The 27001-nt window shown below is 36.5% G+C and overlaps 1 protein-coding gene across 4 annotated transcripts in view; it reads right to left on the bottom strand.

The window, feature by feature from the left end:
* NOVA1 (NOVA alternative splicing regulator 1) overlaps positions 1 to 27001 on the bottom strand; it is a 144386-nt gene that overhangs the window by 17635 nt on the left and 99750 nt on the right. For 3 of the 4 annotated variants that reach the window (XM_033144351.1, XM_033144370.1, XM_033144380.1), the window contains 2 exons: positions 23640 to 23806; positions 8313 to 8384 (listed from right to left, as the gene is read on the bottom strand). In XM_033144351.1, coding sequence (XP_033000242.1) covers positions 8313 to 8384; positions 23640 to 23806 — 239 coding nt within the window. The remainder of the gene's footprint in view (positions 1 to 8312; positions 8385 to 23639; positions 23807 to 27001) is intronic. The other variant, XM_033144360.1, reaches the window with a different exon arrangement.

Below are 27001 nucleotides of genomic sequence, written 5' to 3'. Positions count from 1 at the left end.
TAACTGAAAGACTATGTTAAACAAAATAATTTGAATTGGTCAGATTACACTGACACTATGCAGATGGTGCCCTAGCCATGATTATTTTTCAAAAAACGAAACAAAAAACAAAAGATGGCCATGTTACCATATTACTGGATTGTCTACCAGTGTTTCCCAAACTTGGGTCTCTGGCTGGTTTTGGACTACAGTTCCCACCATCCCTGACCACTGGTTCTACTGGCTAGAGTTGATGGGAGTTGTAGTCCCAAAACATCTGGAGGCCCAAGTTTGGGAAAGCCTGGTATAGACTGAAAAATATTTTTGTTTATGTATCACTAAATAATGAAAAAGTGATCAAAGGTAAAGACACAAATATTGCATATGTCTACTCATATGCACAAGACCTAGCACTGAAATTAGGGAAAATTGGAAATGTTGCATATTACAGAGAGTTTTGAACATCTTTCACAGGTGGTGAAAATAGTGGAGAAAAAAGACTTGCTGTTTCATTGCAGCATTGCTTTGCTGAGAGCAAGCAAGCTGTTTGATAGATTCTGAAAACTGAAACTGCAGGCACTACTGTTTTTGAACAGAAAGTGAAAAGTAGCTGATGTGTGTAGATTTCTGAACAACAAGCATGGGCTCTGTAATTGCTTATTGTTGAACTGAATGTATTACTGACCAGTTTCTCCAACAAAAATAAGGATTTTTTTTCTTAGTTTTTGTTGTGGTGATGGGGTAGCTCCAGTCTTCAAGCAGCAGGAATAATTACTGCATGCACTTTGCTTTTATTCCGGTATTTCCTGTCATAAACAGACAACATACCAGCAAAATTTTAAAAAAAATTGTACTCTTGGCCAAGATTCAAAAATACATTAGCATAATTCTATCCAGGTGGTCGAACAACACACAAGGAGAAATTGTGTAGGCAGTGCATACATTGGACCCACCCCATGTGCGTGGCCTCAAGTTTGATGTTTTGTTGCGGTTTATAAGGATGGGCAAATGAATGAGGGGTTCCGGAGCACATGAAGGCTTCTAAGTGCATTCAGCTGAATGTGGGTAGCCCCCTTCATGTTCCGCATGTGAAAGGGAGTTGGAGTGGCTGGGCAGAACGTATACATGTGAGACCTCACTTCCCTCTTCACAAATTCATTTCGAATGCCTGAAGTGGCCATGTTTGTTTCAATGAACAATGCTGCAATTGTGATTGGCACGTAAATCGTGGAGCTGTAAATTTGTCATTAATTCATTGGCTTGCTTTCTTAGCTTCCATTTGGAAACCATTTGAAATAAACATTTCATTTAATTTCTCACGACCTTGAATGTTATCTGCTCGAAATGCAGCTTCAGCCTCTGAAACAAAGCACACTTTAGCCCTAACCACGAAATACAATGAATTGTGATTGTAGGTAAGCAACTGATGATCGTAGCTTACTCTGAAAATTAATATCCATAGTTTATTCATTTAGGTGACCCAGGTCTACAATGTGTTGTCTGTTTTGGGTGATGCATGTATTTCAGTAATGGGGCTTAGATTAACTAGATGACTGTTAAGAAGTGCAACCCCCCCCCCCCCAAATCATGGTTATGATAGATTTTTTCCCCCTTTTCTTTATAATCACAGTGTTTTGACCATGCAAACTGATTCTAAGGCACTCTATTTCTGCTTCCTTAATACTGCAGAGAGAATACCGTATGTTTGATTGGGAGAGGTAGGGAAACAATGATAGGTTGAGATGGATAATAGTTAATAGTGTTCCAAGGAGGATGCTAGTACTGATATCACCTGCACTCCTATGAGGTGATTATCTGCTACAACAGTGTGTGCATGAACCAGCTGAGTCGTATTTCATTTATTTGTTGCACATCATTAATTATGAACAATTTAAAGGTTTCCCAACATCAGGATTGCTAATGTCTTTTTCTTGGCAGATTCTCAAGCATGAGAAACATGCAATTAGATGTGTTAAATTCTATATTATTGATACTTATAAAAGAGCAGCTGAATAATTTATTTCACTGATAATGAAAGGTTTTCGTATTTCTGCCTATGCCATGAATTATTTTGTAGGAACATACCAAGGTTGCAAGCCTAGATAGTCATTTATGTGTATGTGAGACTTTTGCAAATGTTCACTGCAGCCAATCACTAGGCTGAAGAGGTAAGTAATTTTAAAGAGAAATACAGCTTGCCCATTACACTAGGTGGCTAGCTGCTGAAAATGTTAAGTACACTACTGCTGACATTCCACATGTATTCCCATGGCTGCCAATGACCAAGATGCTGTTCAAAAGTTGTGCAGAAATTCTTTATAGCTATACCTCTTTATGTACACTTAAAACACATCAAATAAACCCCTTATTAGCAAAAAACAAAAATCACAGTTGGACTCCCAGCCACAGTAGTCAGCAGCATTCAGATCTATGACAATAACTGAGCCAACAAAATGCTTTCTGAAAGACCCAGGTTTAGGCTTGATGGTTTAATAAGTCCAGTGTCAAGGTTTGCAAGAGTCAAATTTTGAAGCCTGAGGATGTTGGCTGAACTTTTGACTTCCTGTCTTACGAGATCAGTCTGATCAAACTTGGCTAATTGGATTACAGAAACAGGTGGGTAGCCGTGTTGGTCTGCCATAGTCAAAACAAAACAAAATAAAAAATTCCTTCCAGTAGCTCCTTAGAGACCAACTATCTGGTATCTGAAGAAGTGTGCATGCACACGAAAGCTCATACCAAGAACAAACTTAGTTGGTCTCTAAGGTGTTACTGGAAGGAATTTGTTTTATTTTATTTGGATTACAGAAGTTATCAATGCCTATTTGGCGAAAGGTAAGATCCTAATGACAATAAAGGAAGTTGTGGTGAGACCCTGCTGACTGAATAACTTTTAGCCAGTTTTAAATATTTCAGATTTTGACATAATGGTGTGGTATCTTAATCCAGTTTATCCTGAATGATATTACCTGAACCCATTTCATAAACTGGCAGACCTAGTTTTGTCATCCAAAGTGTCTTAGTCACCCTACTGAACAACCTGCACCAGCAGATGGATTAGGGTTGTGATGGTTGGTGATGCTTGAACCTGGTAGAGCTGCTTTGGGACGAAAAATGTTATGTAGGCAGAGCCTACATAAGTTTTCTCCCTACCCTCCTCCCTTGCACAGAAATAATGGACACTGAAGATAAACAAATAAGGGCCAGGGGTTATTTTTGGTCAACAGTAAAATTTAGAATTTAATCTGCTATCCTATGCACATTGAACTCACCAGGACTTACTTCTGAGTAGACATGTATGTAGGATTGCACTGTCAGTGACTTATAACTTAGAGGTAAACATAAAATGCATGTATAAAAAGTAAACTATCAACATAATTTTACCTCCTTTCCTGCAATTAGAAATATAGTCTCATTCCTATGTGCTGCAACAAATAAAAGTTACTTGTGGAAGTTTAATGACTATCAGATAAGCTTAACACATAACTCCCACACTGTTCCAACATGCCCAGATAGTTAGTTAGGTATCTCTTAAATTCTATGTCTGATAGTGCATACCTGTCAGAAATAGAACTTAATCTCAATCTTGCACATTTACCATTTTAACTAATGATACTTAATTTTGAATAGACATGTAGATGCTGGTCTGCATTGCTTTTTCCTCTGCCACTGATGGTAAGGGGAACTGAGGCAATGAGGAGGCCATTCCATCTGCCTGCCTACCCAGCTTCTAGGTGTCCGATCAGCTTTGCCCCAGCAGACATAATAAATATGTCTGGATGAAGGGGGGGGGGGGTGCAACTCTATTGCTTCCCCAGAACCTCTCAGTAATTTTCCAACCGTTACCCTTCTGGACTACCAGGCAGAAATGGGATGAGAGGAATACACTATACTCTTTCCTATGTATTAGTTCACAGAAAGAGTGCTGCAAAAGTGCTGGGGCAGATATTCATGCTGCCGTATCCACGTACACGACCACTTTTGCACCCATTTTGGCTAGCTCCAGAGTTTTTGGAACTGGCCCTATAGCCTTACCCCAATGCAATACAATTAAATTTATGAAAATGGTAGGCCAGACTTGCATACCAGGCTTGTACATCACTGCTCCCCATTCCCTACCTTGAACCAATACTGTTGATGTATCCTGTTATTTAAAAATGTGAACAGGCCTTACTTAATCAATCCACCTTTATAGATTACTTAAACAAGTTGTGTTCACAGAGAACGCTATTTTTAACACTGATACATTTAGTACGCTCAGATGTGAACCAGACATTTTCCTGTATAATTTAGGATTTGATATGACTATGTAAAATGTCTACCCAGATATGTTTTTTAAAGATAGCAGTTGTTTGTATTTGATGTAGTTTCATTAGATGTTGCTGAAATTATTTTGCTTTGATGATAGTAGACTATGTTTAATCAAACTTATTGCTTAAGTTGCAATGTATGTATTCTGGCATATGGTTTATGAAACCCTTTCATGTAGTTGGCTACTTTGTGGCAAGTAGTTTATAACTGAGGAAGTTTAGAAAAATTATCTCTTTCAAATGAAAAAATAGGTATACATATCCCTTCCTTTGAGAATCTCTCCCTCTTTCAGTTGAGAGGAACCATGTCACCTTTTGCTTGTATTCCTAACCCTTGTTGATTCTGGTAATTAGGATTTAATAATGGTTTCTCAGCTCTGCATCATTAATTATTACAGTAGATTTGTAATGCTAACTTGCACTCTGTAATGTTTTATAATGTTTTAATGCTACTGATCTTTATTATTGATAATGTTGTTAATCTTCTTTTCTGTAATGCTTAAGTTGTACTAAGTAAAGGGAATATATAACCTATGTGCCTAAAGATTTGTCCTTGAATCTGAAAATTTCTGTGTGCTGATAAGAAGGGGGACTAACCCTCCCCCTTTAATGTGGCAATTGTTGCAGAGGGAACGGAGGTGAAAAGCCAAACTGTCAGACTCAGTGTCTGCTACACGGAAATCAGGCTTATATTTCCCCATCTGAACAGAGCAAAATTATCACACTGCTACTCCTACCCATGGACATGTTTTGCTTAAAGGGTTCTGCAAGGTCTCATGTTATGGTGTTTGATATCAACATGAAGCTCCTGGATGAGGTCATCCATATGCCTGGGTTGATTACTGTATAGTCATCTGATTTTAGGAAGGTAGTGCAAGTCTTCACCCAGAGTTTTAGGGCAGAGATAGACAAACAAACTGAAACATTATTTATTTTATTAAACCAATACCCCCACCATTCCTCTAAGTTCAAGGTGATGTATATGCTTCCCCAAAGCCTGTCGAATACACTTAGGATAGTTCTCACAATGGAGGCATCTCTATCGGGAATGGTTCTACTTAATTAGTTCAATTTGATCAATCATCATTCATAACCAATGCCATCTACAACTTCTTATTTCCCCCCAAGTCTTTCTTTCATTCCCTTTTTTTAACACTGCATTTTGGGGTCACTTTCTTTCCATTATTCCTGCCATCACACAATTTCTTATTTCTTCCTCTGAATACATAATGGGACATAGGCACTAAACTCTTTTCCTTTCTTATCTCATTGTTCTCTATGGTTTTAATTTAACCAGAACCAATGATTACACTACCAGTTATTATTATAATCACCATTACTATTTAAATGCAGGATAAATACTAATAATCTCAACAGTAGTGAGCCAATATTTTCCTATCGTATGAATGAAGTTGAGCAACTGAATTAAATAAAATCAGAATTAAGACTATACTACTTTAAAACAACAGACAACACGGATTAAATTTGTTACGAGAACATGTATTCATTGTTCTCCAGAAAAAGAAATTGCTTGAAGCAATATTACTGTAACACAAAATATTCACAGTTCCTGTTCTAATAAGGGGAAAGAATAAAGCAACAAGAGTATTCATCACACTAACTTCACTGGCAATGGCAGAAGCTATGTTAAGGACACATTCCAAATTATTTAGTGTAATCTACTAAGGGTATTCTGTGGCATGTGGAAAAACATAGTTTAAGGAACAGTGCCATAAATCCAACATGAATCTAGCTTAGATTGTTTAAAACATCTGAATAAACTATACACTGAAGCCAGTGTGGTGTATGAAAAATGAAATTCCAGGCATGACTTTGGTTTTGAATTTTATCTTGAGTGTTACTGAATGCAGCATTTCTTGCTCAGAACAAATAGGAAAACAATATATATATCTGTACAGTTGTGTTTGAAAACTATCGAGCTGAAACCAATTTTCATGTGACAGCCGCAGTGCAGATACTTGGCTATATGATGGTGCTGAATGTTAATCATAGCTACAGTCTAGAAACAATTGCCAGCTACTTCACTTATCATCAGAATTAACAGCACAACCATAATTGTCTTATGTGCTGCATGTTTCCTGCTGAAATAGTTTAGAGAATAAAATAAATTATACCAATGAAAAAATGCAGACATATATCCAGAAGCTAGCTTAAGACTGTAAGATCTTTCTTCATATGCACTTGTTCAACAGGGTCCAAAAGAGAAATGAATTTAAATACAGTATACATATAGTGTGCGGTACCTTACACTAGACTAAAAATAGAAACAGTTCAAACAGTTTCAAAACAAGTCAGAATCTAGCCATTGGTTATGAAGCTGCCTTGTTTAACTATTAATTGAATGAATGATTTATTATAGTAACAGACCAGTATAATTAGGTACACAAATAAAACATACAGCTAGTTAAAATAATTTAAAATAAGGTATCCCAAATAAGATGGAATTCTACAATACTTGACTATCCTTCTTTCTTGGATGATAGTTTTTGTTTTGCCAGTTTAATTTTGTTGGACTGATTCATATCACCAGCAAATTGCAGAGAGATTACTGCTTGGTTGTTATCACAGGAAAGAATTGTCTTGCTGTCCTCCAGAATCTAGTCCAGCATTCTATCTCGAGTTAGATGGTGGAAGCTTAAAAGTAGGGCATGAAAAGGCAGCCACCCCCCAATTTGTCTGTCAGTACTCCAACAAACATTGGCTCTTAATATAGAGCACAAGAAATTCAACATGTTTTGTTTTAAATGATTTAGAATTAAATGTTTTTACCAAAATCCTCAAAATGAATATAACATTTTTAGATGAAAACATGTCTGATTGTTATTCAAAGAATTACACAGGGTTGGAGGCTAAGAACCATGAGTTGGAAGGAAAGGAAAACAGCTGCTCATGCTGTCTTGCACATGCTTGTGAAATATTTCTTACAGTGCTAAAATAGTTCTCTTAGTTTCCTGCTTGCACAAATAGAAAAACATCTTTGATTTTAGTTTCTTTTTTTTTTTTTACACAATATTCCAACCAGGCATATAAAAATAAAAGCAAAAGAAACCTTTTGTATGCAAAAAAAGTGCTTTGGATCGAACTCTCTTTTTATTTTATTTAACAAATTTTATATAAAGCTTGACTGTAGGGAAACTTTTAAGTGGTTGACAAGAAATATTAAAATTATCAATAAAGATCTAAATATCCTAAATATTATTCTGTGATGTACAGAATGAAAAGTAAATAAATTGCTTATAAGCTTAATAAATGTCAGTCCTAAAGACTATGAATTAAAAATACAGGTAAGGTTGTGCATTAAAGACCATAGAATAAGAACTTAATCATTACTTGCTCAAGCTAAAATAACTTTGAACATTGATTTTACAAAACAAATTTATTTTAGTCTAGGACTATAACTATTTATTCATTTAGTCATTTTTACTTTATTCTAGGACTGTAACTTCTCATAAAATCCCCCATGTGTATACAGGCATTCTATTATAGGAAACATATTCTTCTTTATAAACAAGCACAGTCTATCAACCCACACTGTGAAAGATACATTATACATATAGACCTCAGTCCAAAGAGCTGCATGCTGAGCTCTGTATATGCTCCACAATTTTTGAATCATTTTTTTCCTGACAGCAGCACCCTGAGCTGCTTGGGAAGCCTTGGCCAATTCAACAATCCCCCAGTGTAACCTAAGGAACAGCTGTTGGGGGGAGGGTAGAAGTGAGAAAATCCAATGAGCAGAAGCAAGCTCTATTTGCCCCTCAAGGGCTACTTGGATTGCAACAACAAAACATTATGTACAGGTATCTTAAAATAGATTTTTTTAATGTATTTCATTTACCAAATTAAAAATAATATTATTTATACAACAGCATTAGATATCCATGATTATGGGTGTATAAATGCAAATGAAAAAATAAAACCTTAACCCACCATATCTTTTTCTCCAGTTTGCAAGCTGCCGCTCGTGAAAAGTATGGTGTAGATGGTAGAATGATACTGTACCTGATTAGCTCTGGAGGTGGTCATGGGATCAGATGGAGAGGACTTGGTGGTAGTTGGGGATGATGGCAATGTCTGGGAACAAAGCAGTTCAGGAGCAAATCAACCTCAACAAGCCTTAGACTGAACAGTTAAAAAAAATTAAACAAATGTAATGTAATTGAAAATTAAAGAGAAAAAGCCTGAGACCTAAATTTTTCTTTCTCATTGGAACTTAATGGAATTTAATGCCAATTAAGCAAATAACTAATGCATGTAAGTATGCATGCATATGCATGTAAAACAAATTAATGGCTTAAAATTAAGATGGTAAACTCACAAAATAAAAAAAATATGCTGACCATATGAATAATATTTTCTTTCCCATACTTGATTCTAAGGGAAAGTAAAAACCAGTAGAAGCAAATACAAATTCCAACAAGTTCAATGAGCAGATGTCGAAGTTTATATCTCATATAATATTCTCCCTCTCATTGCATCTTTATTTTTGTCTTATAAAGTTGACTCCATGTATATTTAGTGATCCATATAATACAAAAAATACAGCCAAATGGCTAGATCCAGAACTTCATCCACAGGGTGCTCCGCTAGAGGAAGGGGGTGGTTTTCACTTATTCCCCCCTATGCAGCTCCTGATGCACCCTGAAACATTGTTCTGTAGGGTTGAAGACGTGGGGCCAGCAAGGGAGGTGGTGCTGGGGGTTGTAAAGAGAAAGGGAGAACTGGTGAAAATCACCTTGCTCTCTTCCTCCTGTGGGAAACTCCACTAGATCTTCATCCCTTATGTGAGTGGAACAGCAAGTCTGGATGCAAACCAAAGTTAATAAAGCAAAACATTTCTACAATATTTATTCTTTTTTTCTTTAAAGCAAGTCATGCCATGGATAACGTAACAATTAAAAACATTGCGACAAAATTCCTCCAATATACTTATCATTTATGTTATAAATACTAAACTAAGACAAATTGTTAATAAGGTAGCATTAATTGATTTTTAAAACAAATATTTACCGTGTTAATATTTTTCTTAAAACAGACAGCATAATTTTAACACGCTAATGAATAAGCATTGATTTGAAATGTATGCACAGACTCCAATATGATCTGATCACAATGGATAGGTTTTAAATTCTAGTGAGGCAGCCATCCTTCAATTCAAGATTGAATGGTTGGGGTTTTTTGTTTTTGAAAAATAAGATCAACAGAATGCTGACTATTCTCACATATCTGAAACGGTGGCAACAATAATGTAAGGAAAAAAGGAATCTAAATATTTTACAGTAAGTAATTTATAAAATGTATCAATATATGTCTAAAACTATCTCTAGGAATGGTTATTCCATACAGTAAATGTTACAGTTCCTGAGATGGCCACCATGCAGGAATATTTTTTTGGCAAGGACCAGTGTAACAGCTGTAAAGTGTAAAGCAGCTCTGAGACATCAGTAATGTAATCATGCTTCTGCTAATTTTCAGTTAATTAAAAACAAAACAAATACCTATGGATTTCCTTAGAAAAAAAGAATTAATGCAGCAATGCTTTCTTACTGGCTTGAATGACTGTCTGAAACCAACCAAAGGACACATGATAATGTTTCTATCTAATTGTTAAATATTTTGTAGCTTAGTTTATAAAATGAGAAGACAGATAACAGAGGGCACATTAAATTGAAATCTACACCCCATCATGGAATGCTACCCATGAATTGGAATAATAGTTGGAGGTAATCCAATGGATCATCTTCCTGTTTAGAAGAACATACTATACTTAGGTCCTCTTCCTTTGAAAACCTGTAAAGGAAATTCAACAGCTTCTAAAAATAGCTTAGTTAATTTCTTAACTGCTATTATAGTCATGAATGCTTTGCTAATTTTCTCTCTTCATATGGTTTTAAAACTATTCATTCTATAGAATGAACAACGAACTGATTCTGCATTGAAGGAGGAACAAACTGAGGAGTATTCAGTTAGCTGTTCCAGTATATAAATTATGTAATAGCCAGGGGGTTTTTTCAGCCAGAACTCACCAGAACTCAGTTCTGACACCTCTCAGGTGGGTGCCATTGCCATTATAAGAGAACAAGGGAGGCATTCATGATGAGCACCTGTGGCACCTCTTTTTCTAGAAAAATAGCACAGGTAATAGCATATAGTAAGACCAGGGCTTGATACCTACATATTTTCCAGAAGCACTGCTGCTTGTGCCACATCTTATATTCATGTATTTGATTTCATTGCACACCAACTTACAATAGACCTTCCAGCTAATGTTTCTTGTGCTTTCATTATTAGAGGATATAATCTAGATAGAAAGCCTTAAGTTCAAACACTTCAAACCTCTTCTCTTTTCGCCTTGATACTTAATCAAACTAAGGAAACTACATGGCTCTGTCATGAATGCTATTAATTACTCCACTTTCATGTAGGTACTTATAAAATGATTGTATTACACTAACTTCACAGGGACAGATATGCCAAGGAACCTATAATTCCTTTGGTCACTTATTGTTTTATCTTAAGTGTTAGTTTTTTCTTATAGAAAATAGCATTGTCACAACAATTTTGAGGAAAAAAAATCTGTATATAATAGTTCCTTTCTATAATAGGTAGTAATTTTAGCTATTCGTGGCCGTAATTGTTGAAAGAGAGGAAAACAAGTGTTCTTGCAAGATTACTGTTCCCCAGGAAATGCAGTCTCCAGCAAGATGAAACAAGAGCTGCAGTGCCTATCAAAAGTCTTTATCCACAATTTATGAGAAGAGGTAGAAGAAGGCTATAGCCATGGCAGGGCACAAAATTCAAACTCAGAACACTAATGGCCAAAGATGTGCAATGTCTTAATAAACATTCACCTGTACTGATTTTAGATACCTTATTGTCACAAATACATACGGAAACTATGACAATGTCATGGAAACTATGACAATATCAGAGTAACCCTATATAAAATGATTTCATTGATGGATATGTTATATTAAAAATCAAGAATGCCAATTGAAAATATAAATGCTGCTTGTTGAAGAACTACACATAGTAGTATGAATAAAATTTCAGTTGGTGATACTTCTACTGGTGAAAGAGTTAGCAAATCAAAAGCTTGCACTGAACAGCAAGAATTAGTCTAAAAAACATTAACCACATATATATTTAGCATGTCAACATTCTCAATACCGACTAGCTTGAGTAGGTTATTTTTCTGGAGTTGCTGACATATCTTCACAAAATAATAAAGCAAGAACATTTAAAAAATCATTTGAAAATATAGTCAGGAAAATTATATATATTCCCTCTATTTTTGTCTGTCATTAAAAAATTGTACAACTTCTTTCATCATCAAAATGAAATGAAATCTTAATGATAGCAGAGCAGACACAACAACATTTGAGTAAAACATATATCATGGATACATCAAGCTTGGATACATCAAGAAATACTTAACAAAATAATTGGGATAATTAATACAAAACATCCAAGGTGTATTGAAATGCATTCAGCAACATATTCCTCAACAATGCATACAAATTTAGAAGGAAGTTTTTATGAACTAATATTCCATTGCACCAGAACAGCTGAGATGTTTACGGTATATATTGACACAGTGATTATTTGTTGGAGATGTGGATCATGGAATGCAAATATGCTTCACATTTTTTGGTCATGTTCTAAAAGAACGTTAGTTTAGAATACTATAATTAATGAAATTAAACTCATAAGAGGCTATGATCTACTGGTAAAACTATTAGTAATATCACATGTTAAGGAACTGGTGATTAACAGTTGCTCACACAGCAATTTTGGAAAGTTGTTTTTTTTCCTGCCCATCTGTTCGCTATGAATTAGAACACCCAATATATATTAATCCAATTTTGTGTGATGGATCTTGATATTGAAGAGCACAGTCTGGTCTATGTTTCAATACCATCAAATGCCACTTTGAATCAAGTTGTCAGACTGAACCTCTCAAAACTGCACTGATTTGGACACCTCTGAAGGTATCATAACTGTTATGCCAACACAGGAGAAATCCTCTTCAGAGGTGGATATGTGTTATTCCCGAAAGCACACATTATAGAGGAGCAGGCTGTGTCAATGAACAGCGAAACAAAGCAGAGGTATCCAGGGTCTTCGGGGATCACGACACCCCACTCTTCTCCGTAAGACACAGAGGGCACCTGCACATACCCCAGGGGAGTGGCAATGCCTAAAGGTGCAGTCTCCTCATGAGCAGGTGAGATTCCTCAGACAATCCAAATGGGCCTGCAGCTGGGCTCTGAATGGGGCTCTTAAGGCTCATTGTTAAAAGCCTACATCCAGCTATAGCTAACCAAGATCATGGAGTGAAACTTTTAAAACTGACCGATTTTAACCAAATTTGGCAGGGTTGTATATTATTGCTTATCCAGCAACATTAGAATGATTTTTAAAAACAAAAAATTGAGGAGCTAAAATATATATACTTTGCATTTATACATCTCAGGATTTTGGTGTTTCTTAGAAATCCTGAGCAATGCGTGTTACTGTATAGTACAATGGAGGAAAATACTTATTCCTATGATAGAAGACAGGATAGTAAGATTGTGGGAATTAACTCATGAGGTAAATTTGATTAATATTGTGAGGGAAGGTAGGCAACTTGACAATTAAACCGAATAGGCTTATTGCATACTGGAATAAATACATAAAAGAAAATATTCAACCATATAGATCACTGGAAATAATTTAGAAGATGACAAGGATATGTTTATATATATTTTGTAATATATTTTGTATATAATATAGTTCTGTACTGGATGCAGTTAAATTAAGAAATTACCCAGATTTACAAATCAGGGAATTTGTGCACAGTCCTAATACAGCTCAAAGGCTAGCAGGTCGGGGTGGCCTGGGAGAGGGAATTATCTGTGGGCACCTAAATTGTGAAAGACATGCATCTTTACGCTGGCTTTTGATACTTGAGGTGAATAAGGTGACTCACTCTATTTCTGTGATTGTAAGTTGTTTTAAATACTGTGTTTCAATGTTGTAACCCACCCTGGGATCTTAGGGAGAAGGGCAGGTTGTTAATAATAATAATTTAATGACAATGTTTCAACAAACTACAGATTAAACCAGGCTTCCTCAACCTCGGCCCTCCAGATGTTTTTGGCCTAGAACTCCCATGATTCATAGCTATCAGGACCAGTGGTCAGGGATGATGGAATTTGTAGTCTCAAAACATCTGGAGGGCCGAGGTTGAGGAAGCCTGGATTAAACAAATACTTCCCCTCTCACCTTTTGGTTAATCTGTAATTTGTTGAGACACTGTTCTTATACAAAAACTGTAATATTTGTTCTATTTCATTTTTAAGAAATCTAAAAAAATACTGTGACTGTTAAATTACTGTTAATGATATATTGAAAATATCAAAGATGGTGGAGGAAGAAAATAGTGTAACTGCTCTTTAAAATGACATGAATCGATAAACCTGAACACATATGTACACTCTTTCTGAAGGATAAAGATAAAATGATTTTTTTTAAAAAATGATCAAATTGCATCCTCATACACGAACAGCTAATCTCAAGAAGTTCCTATAGCCTACCCAAAGAATAGACTCAAAACTATGTGTGACTCAAAGGAAGCCAGCAAATTGAGATTAGAATCTAAAATAACATGAAAACTTCATACTGTTGATGAAAGACCCTCTCTCTTTCTCATATATATGTTGCTTTTTATATTATATAATATTTTAGACTTCTTACCCATAATACATTTTAAACGAAAGAAAGCTATCACTGCAATGTACATTTATGACATTACAGAGTGTGAAATATGCATTGTGAAATAAATATTTGTCTATCCCTACTTGGAAACAAATTTTTAACAGGTCTCTATTTTTATTTTTTAATTTATTGAATTGGTATACCGCCCATCATCCATAGGTCTCAGCGTGGTTCACAACATAATACAAGATAAAAACACTTACATGTAAGCGGAGACGCAGGAAAACTGTTGCCTATGCTTAATAAATTTAGGAAAGAAACACATGTGGATACAACACACACACACACACACACACACACACACACGACCTACCTAAAAGAACAAGACATTAGCAGTTCATCAAATCTTTGAACTGAGGCCTGCTGCAGCTCCAGCTGCTGCCTCACTGAGGAGTCTTCAACACACCCTCAAACAAACTAATGTCTACTGATGGGTTCAATTCACATTTACATTCCAACCCCTAGAAAACTTGATGATCACAAAGCTGTACAAATGTACTGATCCCATTAGATACCACTGAATCTGATTCCAAATATTTGGAAAAAGGCATCTGCAAGGATGAATACAGCAAGATCTATATCTAAGAGTAGTTGGTAAAAACATCCAAAAGATAGTATATTTGTAAGAAAACAAAGTAGATGCTGGATGTATTATGGAGACAGTCATAAAGATGCTGAGTGGCAGCATGTTGCCCTTAAAGAATTAGGTATCAAGGGAAACAAGCTTGGCAGATCATCAAATCCCATAGCTTGGAGCCTGCTCTTCATTTCAATAGAGGGCAGAGGCTCATCTTGACAAATAAGCCCTATTGCTATTAGCTCTTAGCCTTTGCTTGCTTGGCAGCTAGAAGCATACAAAATGGAAGGGTGTTTTGTGTAGAATTGCCATGCTCTTTACGGAGCTTTCACATAAGACCATCATCCAACCATGATGTATTGGTGATCGTATTATAGCACACATTTAGTATAATGTTTGAGGTGGGAGCCATTGTATTACCCAAGTTTTTAATCAATGTTTTGTTAGTGCTAAAATGCTTTTTCAGCTACATTAAAAAGAAACACCTTTCCAATCATCACCATATTAGCAAGGTGGTTGAGAAAGTGCTTAGAAGGATTGTAAAAAGATCTGTTTTTAAAATGCATTCTAACAGTATAACACTCTTCAATAAATGGTATGTAAATTTTTAAAAAGCCGTGAGCTTCTGTCTGGGAGCCTGCATATTTGTGCTAAGCCAATATTTTCGTTTAGTGGTACACGTAAACTGAGCCAGTGTTTCATGCTCAGAACTGAAGAGGGGCCGCTTCTCACTTGACAGATCGTGTTGGCTGCAGTGAAAGAAACCTGTTAATGACCTAAACATGTTCTTGTGACATCTAATCATCATTGCTTTGTAAGAAGATCTTACTTAGAACAAAGCTATCATTCATGTGTGGGAGTGTACGTAGTCAATAAAAAAAAGATTTATTTTCTTCAAATTCATAAATGAGTGCTTGCTGCTATATATATATATGTTGTTATATGAATGGAAATTCTGTTTTATCTGTATGATGTGTTGTACTTCATAAATACCTCAATAACACACAGTTTTAGGCATATTAAAGAAAGCTGGAAGCAATTCAGTGTTTGAATTACTACATACAGAGAATTTTTTTTAAAAAAATTAGTCTTTTGCATTAGGCAAATGGTTGCATTTAAAAATTATTAGGCTTCTGGTAATGAGATGTAGAAAGTGATTAGAAATCATAAGATTAATTCACTTTAAAGAATTTCCATTTATTAACACTGAAGTATTCATACTATCAGTGCAGCTTTCCAGTAATTATTAGCTGCCTTCAAGCAAGGCTACAGTAAAGAACTTATCAGCATTTTCTATGATCTCATTTTTGAAGCTACAAAAACTTGGTAGCAGAATATTCTTTGCTAAATATTCTTGCTGCTGAACTATTTTTTTTTCTTTTGTTATTCTCCAGACTTTAGTTCTTGCTGCAAAAGTAAAGGGTTTGTATATTCAGAAAGACTTTTCTTTGAAGGTGACTCTGAAACTACAACCAATCCAGAATGTGACAGCTAGATTGGTGACGGGGAGTGGCCTCTGGGACCATATAACACTGGTCCCACTATGTTTCTGAGCACAAGTGTGGGTGCTGACCTTTAAAGTTCTAAAGAGCCTTGGCCCTGTATACCTGAAGGAGCGTCTCCACCCCCATCGTTCAACCTGGACACTGAGGTCCAAATCCGAGGGCCTTCTGGCAGTTCCCTTACTGTGAGAATTGAAGTTACAGGGAACCAGGCAGAGGGCCTTCTTGACAGTGAAGCCCACCCTGTGCAACGCCCTCCCATCAGATGTCAAGGAGATAAATAACTATACAACTTTTAAATGACATCTGTAGGCAGCCCTGCATAGGGAGGTTTTTCATGTTTGATGGTTTTATTATGCTTTTATATTTGTTGGAAACTGCCAAGAGCGGCTGGGGCAACCCAGTCAGATGGGCAGGGTACAAATAATAAATTTATTGTTGTTATTATTTTCCCACCTACAATATAATATTGATAGTAAAACATAGTATTTTAAAATTAGGAACCAGATACTATTTAAAAAGCCACTTGAGTACGTAAGGCAGGGGTCGCTAACCTCTGCCTCTTCATGTTGTTAGACTGAAACTCAGCCAGCATGGTCAGGGATGTCAGGAGTTGCCATATGGGTTAGTCATCCCTTACTTAAGAGCTGGAAACTTTGTCACCCCCTCTTGTCTTACAGCTACAGGTACACTGTACCTTACTTTCAACAAGAGAATTTGTGATAACTGTGATCAGTGGCTGTAGTTTACTGAGCTTTCTAGCAGACCATCTTTCTGGGGTGATTTCAGATGGCGACTAACATTATGTCTGAATCTACCTCAAGTAAATCTCTAAATGGAAAACTAAAAGAGCAGTAGTCAAATAATACATTACTCATGCCCTGGGGAACTAATGCATATTTGGTACATAATATTACAACCACTTGTAGTAGTTTATGCTGGGCTACTGTAACTTCTTTCCTGCCTTATGCTAACTTTCTATAATGCACATAGCTGTTAAAATACATTGTAATTAACAAAAAATACAGAGCACTTTTTATCACCTCACAGAATAGCCATTTTAGCTAGCATAAGTTACAGACAATCTATGAGCTGTAAACTTCTTTACTGTCCCTTTTCTGGTAGTGATGAATGTCTGATCAAATACTGTGTGTGAAGTTAGTTCACAATCCAGACAAATGGATTATTAAACTGGTTAAATTCTTAAACTGTGATAACTCCTCTCCATCTATCTCTTTTTCAACATATTATTCTAGGCAGTTAGAACAAAACAGAGGACTTTCTGTCAAATTCAGAATTTAGTTCAGCTGAGACTGCTTTCATACTAGCTCGCTCTTAAAACCTTGGAATTGGGTAGGCTAAGATTCATGCCCTGTGTCCTTCCAGTCCTGAAAAGTCATTTAGAGATTTTGACTGATGCCTGACATGGAACTTACAGTAGGATTCTATCTCCCAAAAGCCCTGCATGCTCTGCCCCTATGCCTGTGATACTATTGAAAGAAATGAAAGCAACCACTGTTCCTTCCACAAGAAAACCTAGAGGCTAAATGAAATTGAATCTAGATATTTTGGATCTCCAGGCATGAATGTAATCACTACATTCCAGGCAGAGAATAGTACCAGGATGCTTTTAGATAAATGGGCAATTTTCAGAAGTGTTTTAAATTCTTATGCACTGGTTTTGAGATAGTGAATCTGAACTATTACATTTGCAAATGTGCATTTACTGCTTTTTTCTCTACTCTGAAACTAATATATATAGTTAGTGTTCAATTTCTAAGGCTGCTTTCATATTTTAATCATTAGCACTACAGTAAAAACTGTTAAGGCAAAAAGGTATGTCTTGAGATATTATACTCCCTATATCATCTCAGAAAAAAGAGTACCAATTTCTACCTTATAAATATCACAATTGTAAAACAAACCTGGAATGTTAAGTACAGTAAATTTGCTAATGACTTTTGAACTATTAAAAATGATAAGCAGCTACAGGGGCAGGGGAGATAATGAAATGCTGCCTAACAGACATTAGGACAATCCCCTCCAGAACCACACACAAACATTACCTCTTACACAAGGTTGCTGCTATCTTATGTCAAGGAATTATGACACAATGTCTTTCAAATATTCTTGTTATGCTATTCTTAATAATAGGAGAAGTGCAAACATGCCTTCCTTGGGTGGTTGAGAAAAACCTGGAAAATTAAGAGCCCTGCAGAATCAGTCCAAATGTCTATCTAATCTATCATCCTGTTTCCCACAGTATCCAGATGCCCCTGAGAAGCCTGTAAGCAGGACATGAGGACAATGATTTACTTCCATTACTGTTTCTCAGCAACAGATATTCAGAGGCATACTTCCTCTAATCTGGAAATTGGCATATAACCATCACAATTGACAACCTTATCGTTCATGGATTTGTCAAATCTGCTTTTAAAACCACCTAAACTGGTGTTCTTGTGATAGCGGCTTCCATAAGTTAAAAATGTGGTACATGAAGAAAGTGTTGTAGTTCCAGCTTCGTAGGTTCTAGTATTATGAAAGAGGAAGAAAAACATATTGACCCACTTTCTACACACCGTGCACAATTTTTCAGAATTTAAACACCCACAAATATTATAACTTTTGCAAGCTATAGAACACACAGGCCAAATTCAAATTTTAAACTCTTAATTCCAATCTGTCTCTTTTGTGAAAAGAAATTGTTATATAGAAGGGCAGCTGATATTGACCCCCTGTAATTAACACGAATAACAGTTACAAATCTGATGATGATATTGTGTAGCTATTTTTCTTCATAGTCTGAAATATTAGAGATTATTGCACAAAATAAGGATACTAGCAGTCATTTATATTTAATTTTTTATTTTTATAAGAACATTTATAAACCGTCAACTCATGTTGGTGTACAATAAAATTATTAAAACATCATGAAATGCAGAACAATAACCAACACTGAATTAAATTAATTTTCTAAAAACCTTTGGCAAAACAAAAACATTTTCAGCCAGTGATGAAATATTAAAATTATAGGTGCTGGTCTGATTTCACTATGAACAAAGTTCCAAAGTATTGTTGCCACTACGTCAAAAGCCGTAGCTCACATAAAATCTAAACAAATGTAAGATAGCCGGGTGGCAATTAGGAGGGCTTCTTCAGATGATTGTAGTGATCTGACTTTGTGTAAGGGACAAAGCAGTCCTTCAGTCTTTTAGGGCTTTAGATACTAACAGTAATAACTTGAACTTAGTTTTGTAATGTACTGGTAGCCACTGAAGAGCTTTCAGCACCAATGTAATACGCTGAAACGGAGCTCTTCTGACAAAACCAGGTTTCAGTATTCTACACTAGCCAGAATTTTGAAACCAACCTCAATGGCCCATGTAGAACACATTACAATAGTCTTGTCTAGAGGTTACCAAGGCCTTTACCATAGTGGCTATGCTGCCCCTGGCCAGGAAAAGCCATAGCTGGCCAACCAGCTGAAGAAAGAAAAAAGCACTCTTAGACACTGATGACAAACATGTCTCCAGGGACAATGCTGAATCGAAGGGTACTTCCAAGCTATGCACCTGTTCCTTAAGGGAGAGTAAAGCCCTGTCAAGAATAGGCAACCTACAATTTCTTGAACTTGGAAACTGATTACCTATGGGCTCTTCCATCTTACCAGGATTCAACTTCAGTTTACTGGCCATTATCTAGCCCATCACTGACTCCGGATGATAGCCTATAACATGCATGGCCTTGCCAGATTCAGATGTTACAGAGAAGTACAGCTAGGTATCATCAGCATAGTGGTGACACCTTACTCCAAAACACCTAATGAATGCTCACAACAGTTTCAGATAGATATTTAAAAGCATGGGGGACAACATGCGACCCTGAGGGACACCACAGTGCAAACACTAGGGGACCAACAGACAACCACTCAAAATCACTCTTTGTGAATGGTTCTGTAGGCAGGAACAGAATCACTGAAACATAGTGTCACCAATTCCCATCTCATAGAGTCACTCCAAGATACCATGGTCAATGATATCAAATGTAAAAGCAACAGGGTGACATTACCTACCCCCATCCCTCTTTGGATATACAGTAGGTCATCTAGCAGGACATCCAAGGATGGTTCAGCCCTGAAACTAGATCTGAATCCAAATTGAAATAATTTGTTCCCATCCAAATTGAAATAATTGTTCCCATCCAAAGAATAAGTAGTTTTGCTGGTATTACTCTCTTGATAACCCTACCCAAAACAGGAGTATTGGCAAAATGGCCAATAACTGATCTAGGTGATCAGACCTAATGCAACTATTTAAAATTTAAACTTTATTAATAGAGGTAGAATTAACAGAATTAGTAGCATGTAACTAAAATGCAAGACCCAATAAGATGCTTTTAATTTTTTAATACAGATTTATAAATCATATTATTCAAATAATTTAGAGAAAGACAGCTTCTTAATATTAATTTGCCTAACATTTTTAAACAATATATTTAATTTGGAATTTGATCATTTATATAAATAATAATTGTGTTCTTAACCTTCAGTAAGTACATGAGACCAAATGTACCTTGACAGTGCTGTGGAAAAATTAATAAAACTTTGTTTTAATATCCTACAACTCTATGCTTCAGGTATTCTTCACTTATCATGGAGTATGAATTGCCATGCGGTGTTTCAGGGACTTCCCTCTTAAATCTAATCCAGAGGGTGGGAAACCTATGTTTTTATTCTTATAACATTTGGGGTCAATAGGGTACCTATAGGTGTTACTCTATTGAGTAATACCTACTGTTGTTAGCTGTTGGGAATCAAAGTGATTTCACTTAATACTGCTATTTAGATATTGTTCATGTTGCTAAAATTCTTATGGAGCAATCCAAACTCCTCCCGGGCTGGTGGGGCTTTAAAGCACTGCCATGTACAGTGGCTGGAGCTTAAGGTGGGGGGACAGGCAGTGAACTGGTCTCAACAGATTCTGGGTCAGCCCAAACCCCTCATTCAGCACATCCCCAAATAAAGTCTGGGAGGGCTGGCTGAGGAACACCTCTGCCAAATACAACCCCAGTCTGTTGCAAAGGATGTTTTGATTGCTCTGCATGACTAGAACCTATTCTTTCAATTTCTTGAGAGAAAAGAACATGAATATGATCTTGCGCCTCTTTTCGTAACAGTTTCAATAGCATCCTTAATATCACTAAGAACAGGTTTAGGGGTCAGTAGTACAGGTGTACAAGCTCTTTTTGCACAAACTTGATTTTTTTTTTAAAAAAAACAACACATTTTTTTTCTAGTTAGAACCTTCCTTTTGACCCAGGAAAACTACTTTTTCATCATAGTTTTTTGCAGAGTTTATGTTGAACAATACTTGCTGATTTTGCTTTTGGGTTATTTTGACCACAACTGAATCGGTAAATGTTTGCAAGCAACCTACACCCTCACCTTGGTAGGTGTCCCTTCAACTAGACCTCTGGCTGATTAGCATTCTATGGTCTTTTTAAATCAGTTTGTGGTAGAGAAGTTATTGGTTTGTTTTTTATTATGTATTTGTGTTCTCATTTTATATTTTTATGTTGTGAACCGCCCTGTGATCCTTGGATGAAGGGTGGTATACAAATTTAATCAATCAATCAATTAAATTTAGGCGATCCTCTTTATTCTACAGGAAGGTATCAACAACACATTTTGCAAAGGGTTGCCTTCAGGAGCTTTCAGGTTACCTTTTGGTGCCAGGCTTTACTTCCCCATGCCTTTTAATGTACTAATAGTTTTTCAAAACATCTTGCTGTTGCTTTATTTGTAGTTATTTCTTGATTTTGTATATGACCCTGTAAGTTGCCATGGTACCAAAATATTCTAAATAAATAAGTATTTGTGAGCTAGATTAGACTATTATTGTAGATATTGTAGGTCTTGCATACTTTATATTGTGGACCAAGATCCTGAACACTCTTTGCAACTACAGTTTTACTGAAAAAGGGATGATCTCAGAAAATGTATACCGTAATTTATTTCCTTGCACGTAGTGTGGTGCTTAATACTATTCCACAGTCTTTCTCAGGGTACATTTGATCCCAAAACTGGATTGGTAATATACATTTTTCTATCAACCGAGGGTTAAAGATTAAAATGATTTTTGTGTGTGTATGTGAAACAGGCAGTTTATATACGAACATTTTTACTTTATACATATCTGGAAGCTTTTGAAACAGTGAGATATAACAGTTTTTTCCACACTCTCTTAAGTTCTTACCAGTTTCTGCTTTGACCTTTGAGCAAAGCACAAAAAAACATTATTTGAGCAAAGCACAAGAAGAACAGAGAATATATTTTAAATATTTTCATTTATTCATTTAGAGGCATGCTAAAAGCAAAAACACTGATCAATGATGTCCCCTTTAAAATATGAATCATAGCTTTAAACATTTAGAGTATAAATTTTGATGTGTGCACCCACTGCTTAGTTCATTGACAAATGTCTGACGATTTTATATAAATATTGTGCTATCTAGCCATACATCTTAACTAATGTGCAAAGTAACATGGATATTGCAAGAGTTCTGCTTTCATTTAACCACAACCTCTCTTGCTTTTAAAGCTGCACTTCCTTCCTGATTTGACATCACTTCCTGACCCTGCTTAACCATACATTACTATATGAGGAATCTCATGTAAAGTTGCACGGAAGCATATGTGGAGTGGGGTACTAATACAAAACCAAAATTAGAAGATGAATAGAAACATATTTAGTTCTCTCCTGAAGCCACACATACTGAACTATCATTAGAATAACCCAGAACCAAATGAGAGGATGGGCATTGAAGAAGCAATCAATCCTAGAAATGCAATGAGTCTATCAGGTTCTCTGTCAGTAGCCATTCAGACCTCAACATCATATGCCTCCCTGCAGCATTCTGCCTACTCTTCAGGTATCCTGTGCTAGCAAAGGGCAGCTTTGTCCCAGTTTGAAAACTACTAATTCATCACTGAAGATGCAAACAAATTAGCAAACAAAATTTGCTTTGATCTAGCTAAACTCACTTATTGGAAAGCTTACTTTAATTTGAGGGCAATATAGGAGGAAAGATAGGGTATTATCTTTTAAGAAATAAAATGGCCAAGAATATTGTTTAGCAAACTTCAAAGACAGCACAACTGTCCAAAATAAGATTGTGCAAGATTTGTTTTCACAGTGGTTGATCTGGTGGGAAATTCTTGAAATTAAAATATGACATTATCATCCAGACATGACAGTTCTAGAGACCATCCTATTGATGATACCAAAGTCATGATGGGGAATAGCAGCCTTAAAACTGGGCATTTCCCATATGAAAAGGAAGAGTCAGCAGTTAGCTAGAAGTGATAAAAAGCTTTGACATAATTACATGATGTATTTCATATGAATGCCTTACTTGTTAATCTCTTAGGGCTTCTTTGAAAGAAATTTTATAGAAAAGCAGTGTATTCCTTTCTCAACCAAAACTCACTTGTTTGATGCGGTCCGGATTGACGGTTGTCTGAGGCTGCAGAATGCTAACTGGTTCTGTCTTGGCCACATTTTGAGGCATTTCTCGAATCTTTTCAGCAATGAAGCCATGAACTGCATTTAATGCTTCCACTGTTCCCTGGATCAAACACACCCGCTCTGTCGTACCTTCAGAAACAAATAAAGCACATTTTTGTTGTTTTGTTTTTTAAAAAATATTAGCTCTGTTCATAAATTGATTAAACTGGAGCCATTTGGCTTCACCAACTTGTGCAGAGTAGCCAATTCATAAAATCTAAAGATAATACTATGTAGTATAATGGCTAGGAACCAGATAGTCCCATGCACACATACAAAGTGTGCCCTTGCACCAAGGGTCGGTAGTGAATAATTCTTCATTTTGGAGACAGCCCCTGAAACCTCAAGGGATGCTGCTCCAAAAAGTCCCTGACCTAATCTGAGAGACTTTTTAGTGGGCATGGTGATAGCGTGTGGAACATTGTACATGGCACTTTGGATCCCAGTAAATATTTTAAATGGATTTTTTCCTTATAATAAACTGAATTTGTTAAATCTTTGTTCAGCCCTTGCTCCAAGAGTGGCATTTTAGCCCATAACCCTCTTGTGGTGTGGGTTAGAGAGAAACTAGCCCAAGATCACTGAGTTAGCCTCATAGCTAAGCAGGTAGCTGAACTAGGGTTTCATACGTTCGAACCTAATTCTTCAGAGATTAATATACCAGATCAGTATTTACACTGCTCAGTAAGAGTCACACATGCAAATTGTGTGTATCTATTTTCACATAAAGTCTCTCAACATTTCCTGATACAGCAGTTCCAATAAGTTTTCTATTTGTAAACCCCACCTCATGCTCCCTTTCAGATTTTTTGAGGAATATAAAGGAAAGGATTTCTATAGATGGATAAATCAAAAGTACGTCAAGCCCTATAAAGCTTTTAGAGGACAAAGTAAATTAGCTACAAGGTTTTACCGGGTATATGATCTGAAGCTCAACCATCATTTGAGACCATAAACTATGCTGACATCCAAAGTTATATTTTTGGATTTTGAGGATACATGCAAAGCTTTTCCTTTTCTGTTTCAAACTTTTCATTTACTACAAAACTATACCTATCATGCTTCCCTTAGTGACGCAACTAACTATCTATGTAAGTGTCATCATACAAAATCCACAAAGGAAACCCAAGTCACATATTTAATGTTTAACTATTTTCTGTGGTCATATTCTTCTTGCACATATATTACACACTTGCAAATAAAGGAAGTCACATACAAAAGGATGCATTTGTGAGTACTCTTCTATGGAAATGAATGAGCAAGCTATAGCAGATGGGAAGCTTCGGGCATACAGTGGAGATTCCATGGCCAGAAGCAGATCCTTGGACGACAGTGTCCATTTATTCAAATACACATACATGCAGCCTTGCTCATGTTAAGTAACAACATGATCTACACTGGGGATGAGGGGACAAAACACATACCGGTATTAGAGATGAGAGCTTGACACCTACCTTTGATCAATGTACGTGGTTAAATTAATTTAAAATACATGATCACATACCTAAAGAATACATAGAGTCATAGAACTGTAGAGTTGGAAGAGACCACAAGGATAATCTAGTCCAACCCCCTGCAGTGCAGGAAACTTTTGCCTATCGTGGGGCTCAAACCCACAACCCTGAGATGAAGAGACTCATGCTCTACCAACTGAGCCATCCCAGCACTGTTGTAATGTATCCTGGTTCTTCAGATCTGCAATATTTATTATTTACAGGTTTATATACTACACAATAAACCAAGTATATGGATGGTAAACATAATGCACCCATAAAACAGCATAAAAATACTTAGCGAACATCTGAATACACAATAACTAATGGTTGAGTTATGCATTAGAAAAGACAGTGTAAAACAAACGTTTTAGGCAGGCATCTGAAACAAAATATCACTAGAGCTTGCTTAATAGTAATATTAATTGTTATTTTTATCTGTAAACCACCTTGACCTGCCAGGGGAAAAGGCAAGGTAACAACAACAACAACAACAACAACAACAGGCAGGGTGTTCCAGACGTTAGGTGAAGATCCACTAAATGCCCTTTATCTTGTAGAAGTAAGCTAAACATCATGTGACACCCTTCTATGGCTTAATATATGTTTGCTTGAAGTTTTCCCCCATTTTCAACTATTAACGAAGTACCACATTAATATTAAAGTAACATTACCATTAGTACATAACCTAAAAAGACCAGAAGCAATGTTCATCATAAATTGGTAACCAATCCTATGGCATTCCAAAATAATGATGCCTGCATTTAATGGATTTCTAAATACATTGTTTATTAGTAGAGTGGACTGTGGAAAGGAAAATGGTTCAGAAGTTGGATTAAGACACTATAGCAGAAACACTAAACTATAAACATGAAAACAAACATTTGAACAATTTAGGTACAGTATTGTCGTACGCAAGATATCCTGACTCTCCTCCTCCTCCTCCGAACTTGAACCATTACCGCGATGGAGGTTTTGAAAGTTTTATTGATGAAATCAGTACAGTGCCCCAACATGGTGTTACTGCTTACAAAGTAAAGGTAAAGGTAAAGTGGGTGGCGGTGTGGTCTAAACCACTGAGCCTCTTGGGCTTGCTGTCAGAAGGTTGGCGGTTCGAATCCCCGCAATGGGGTGATCTCCCGTTGCTCTGTCCCAGCTCATGCCAACCTAGCAGTTCGAAAGCACGCCAGTGCAAGTAGATAAATAGGTACTGCTGCGGTGGGAAGGTAAACAGCGTTTCCATGTGCTCTGGCTTCCGTCACGGTGTCCCGTTGCACCAGAAGAGGTTTAGTCATGCTGGCCATATGCCCTGGAAAGCTGTCTGTGGACAAACGCTGGCTCCCTTGGCCTGAAAGTGAGATGCGTACCGCAACCCCATTGTTGTTGTCCAGAGATCTTTTACCTTTACCTTACTGCTTACAAGCAGATACAGCAGGACAAAAAAACTACAAGAAATGGCTGGACTTAGCTAAGATGTTGATCTAACAATTGACACGCCCCCCTGTGCTTGCCTTTTGAAGAGCAAGGTGGGCACAACTTTTTGAGTGGGTTATGTTCTCAGCCTCAGCAAGAAAACGGTACTCCTTTGTAGAGACTGGGCATGCATAGCTTGCTTGTGCCAACACTACTGCCTCAATGTCCTTGGGGAAGAGTCAGAGGAGCTGGCTCACTGTCAATTTTAATTCCAGACACCTCTGAAGAGGGAGGCTCTTCACTGAGAACTACAGTACATTTAAATAACTCCTGCTGTGTGTGCTGTTTGTAATTTAAATCAGGCGGCTATTTTCTCTAG

Source organism: Lacerta agilis, chromosome 1 (genome assembly GCF_009819535.1).
Source record: "Lacerta agilis isolate rLacAgi1 chromosome 1, rLacAgi1.pri, whole genome shotgun sequence".
In the NCBI taxonomy this organism is placed as follows: Eukaryota; Metazoa; Chordata; class Lepidosauria; order Squamata; family Lacertidae; genus Lacerta; species Lacerta agilis.
Note: the sequence above shows the minus strand (reverse complement) of the source record. Positions and strands in the feature narration are given on the sequence as shown.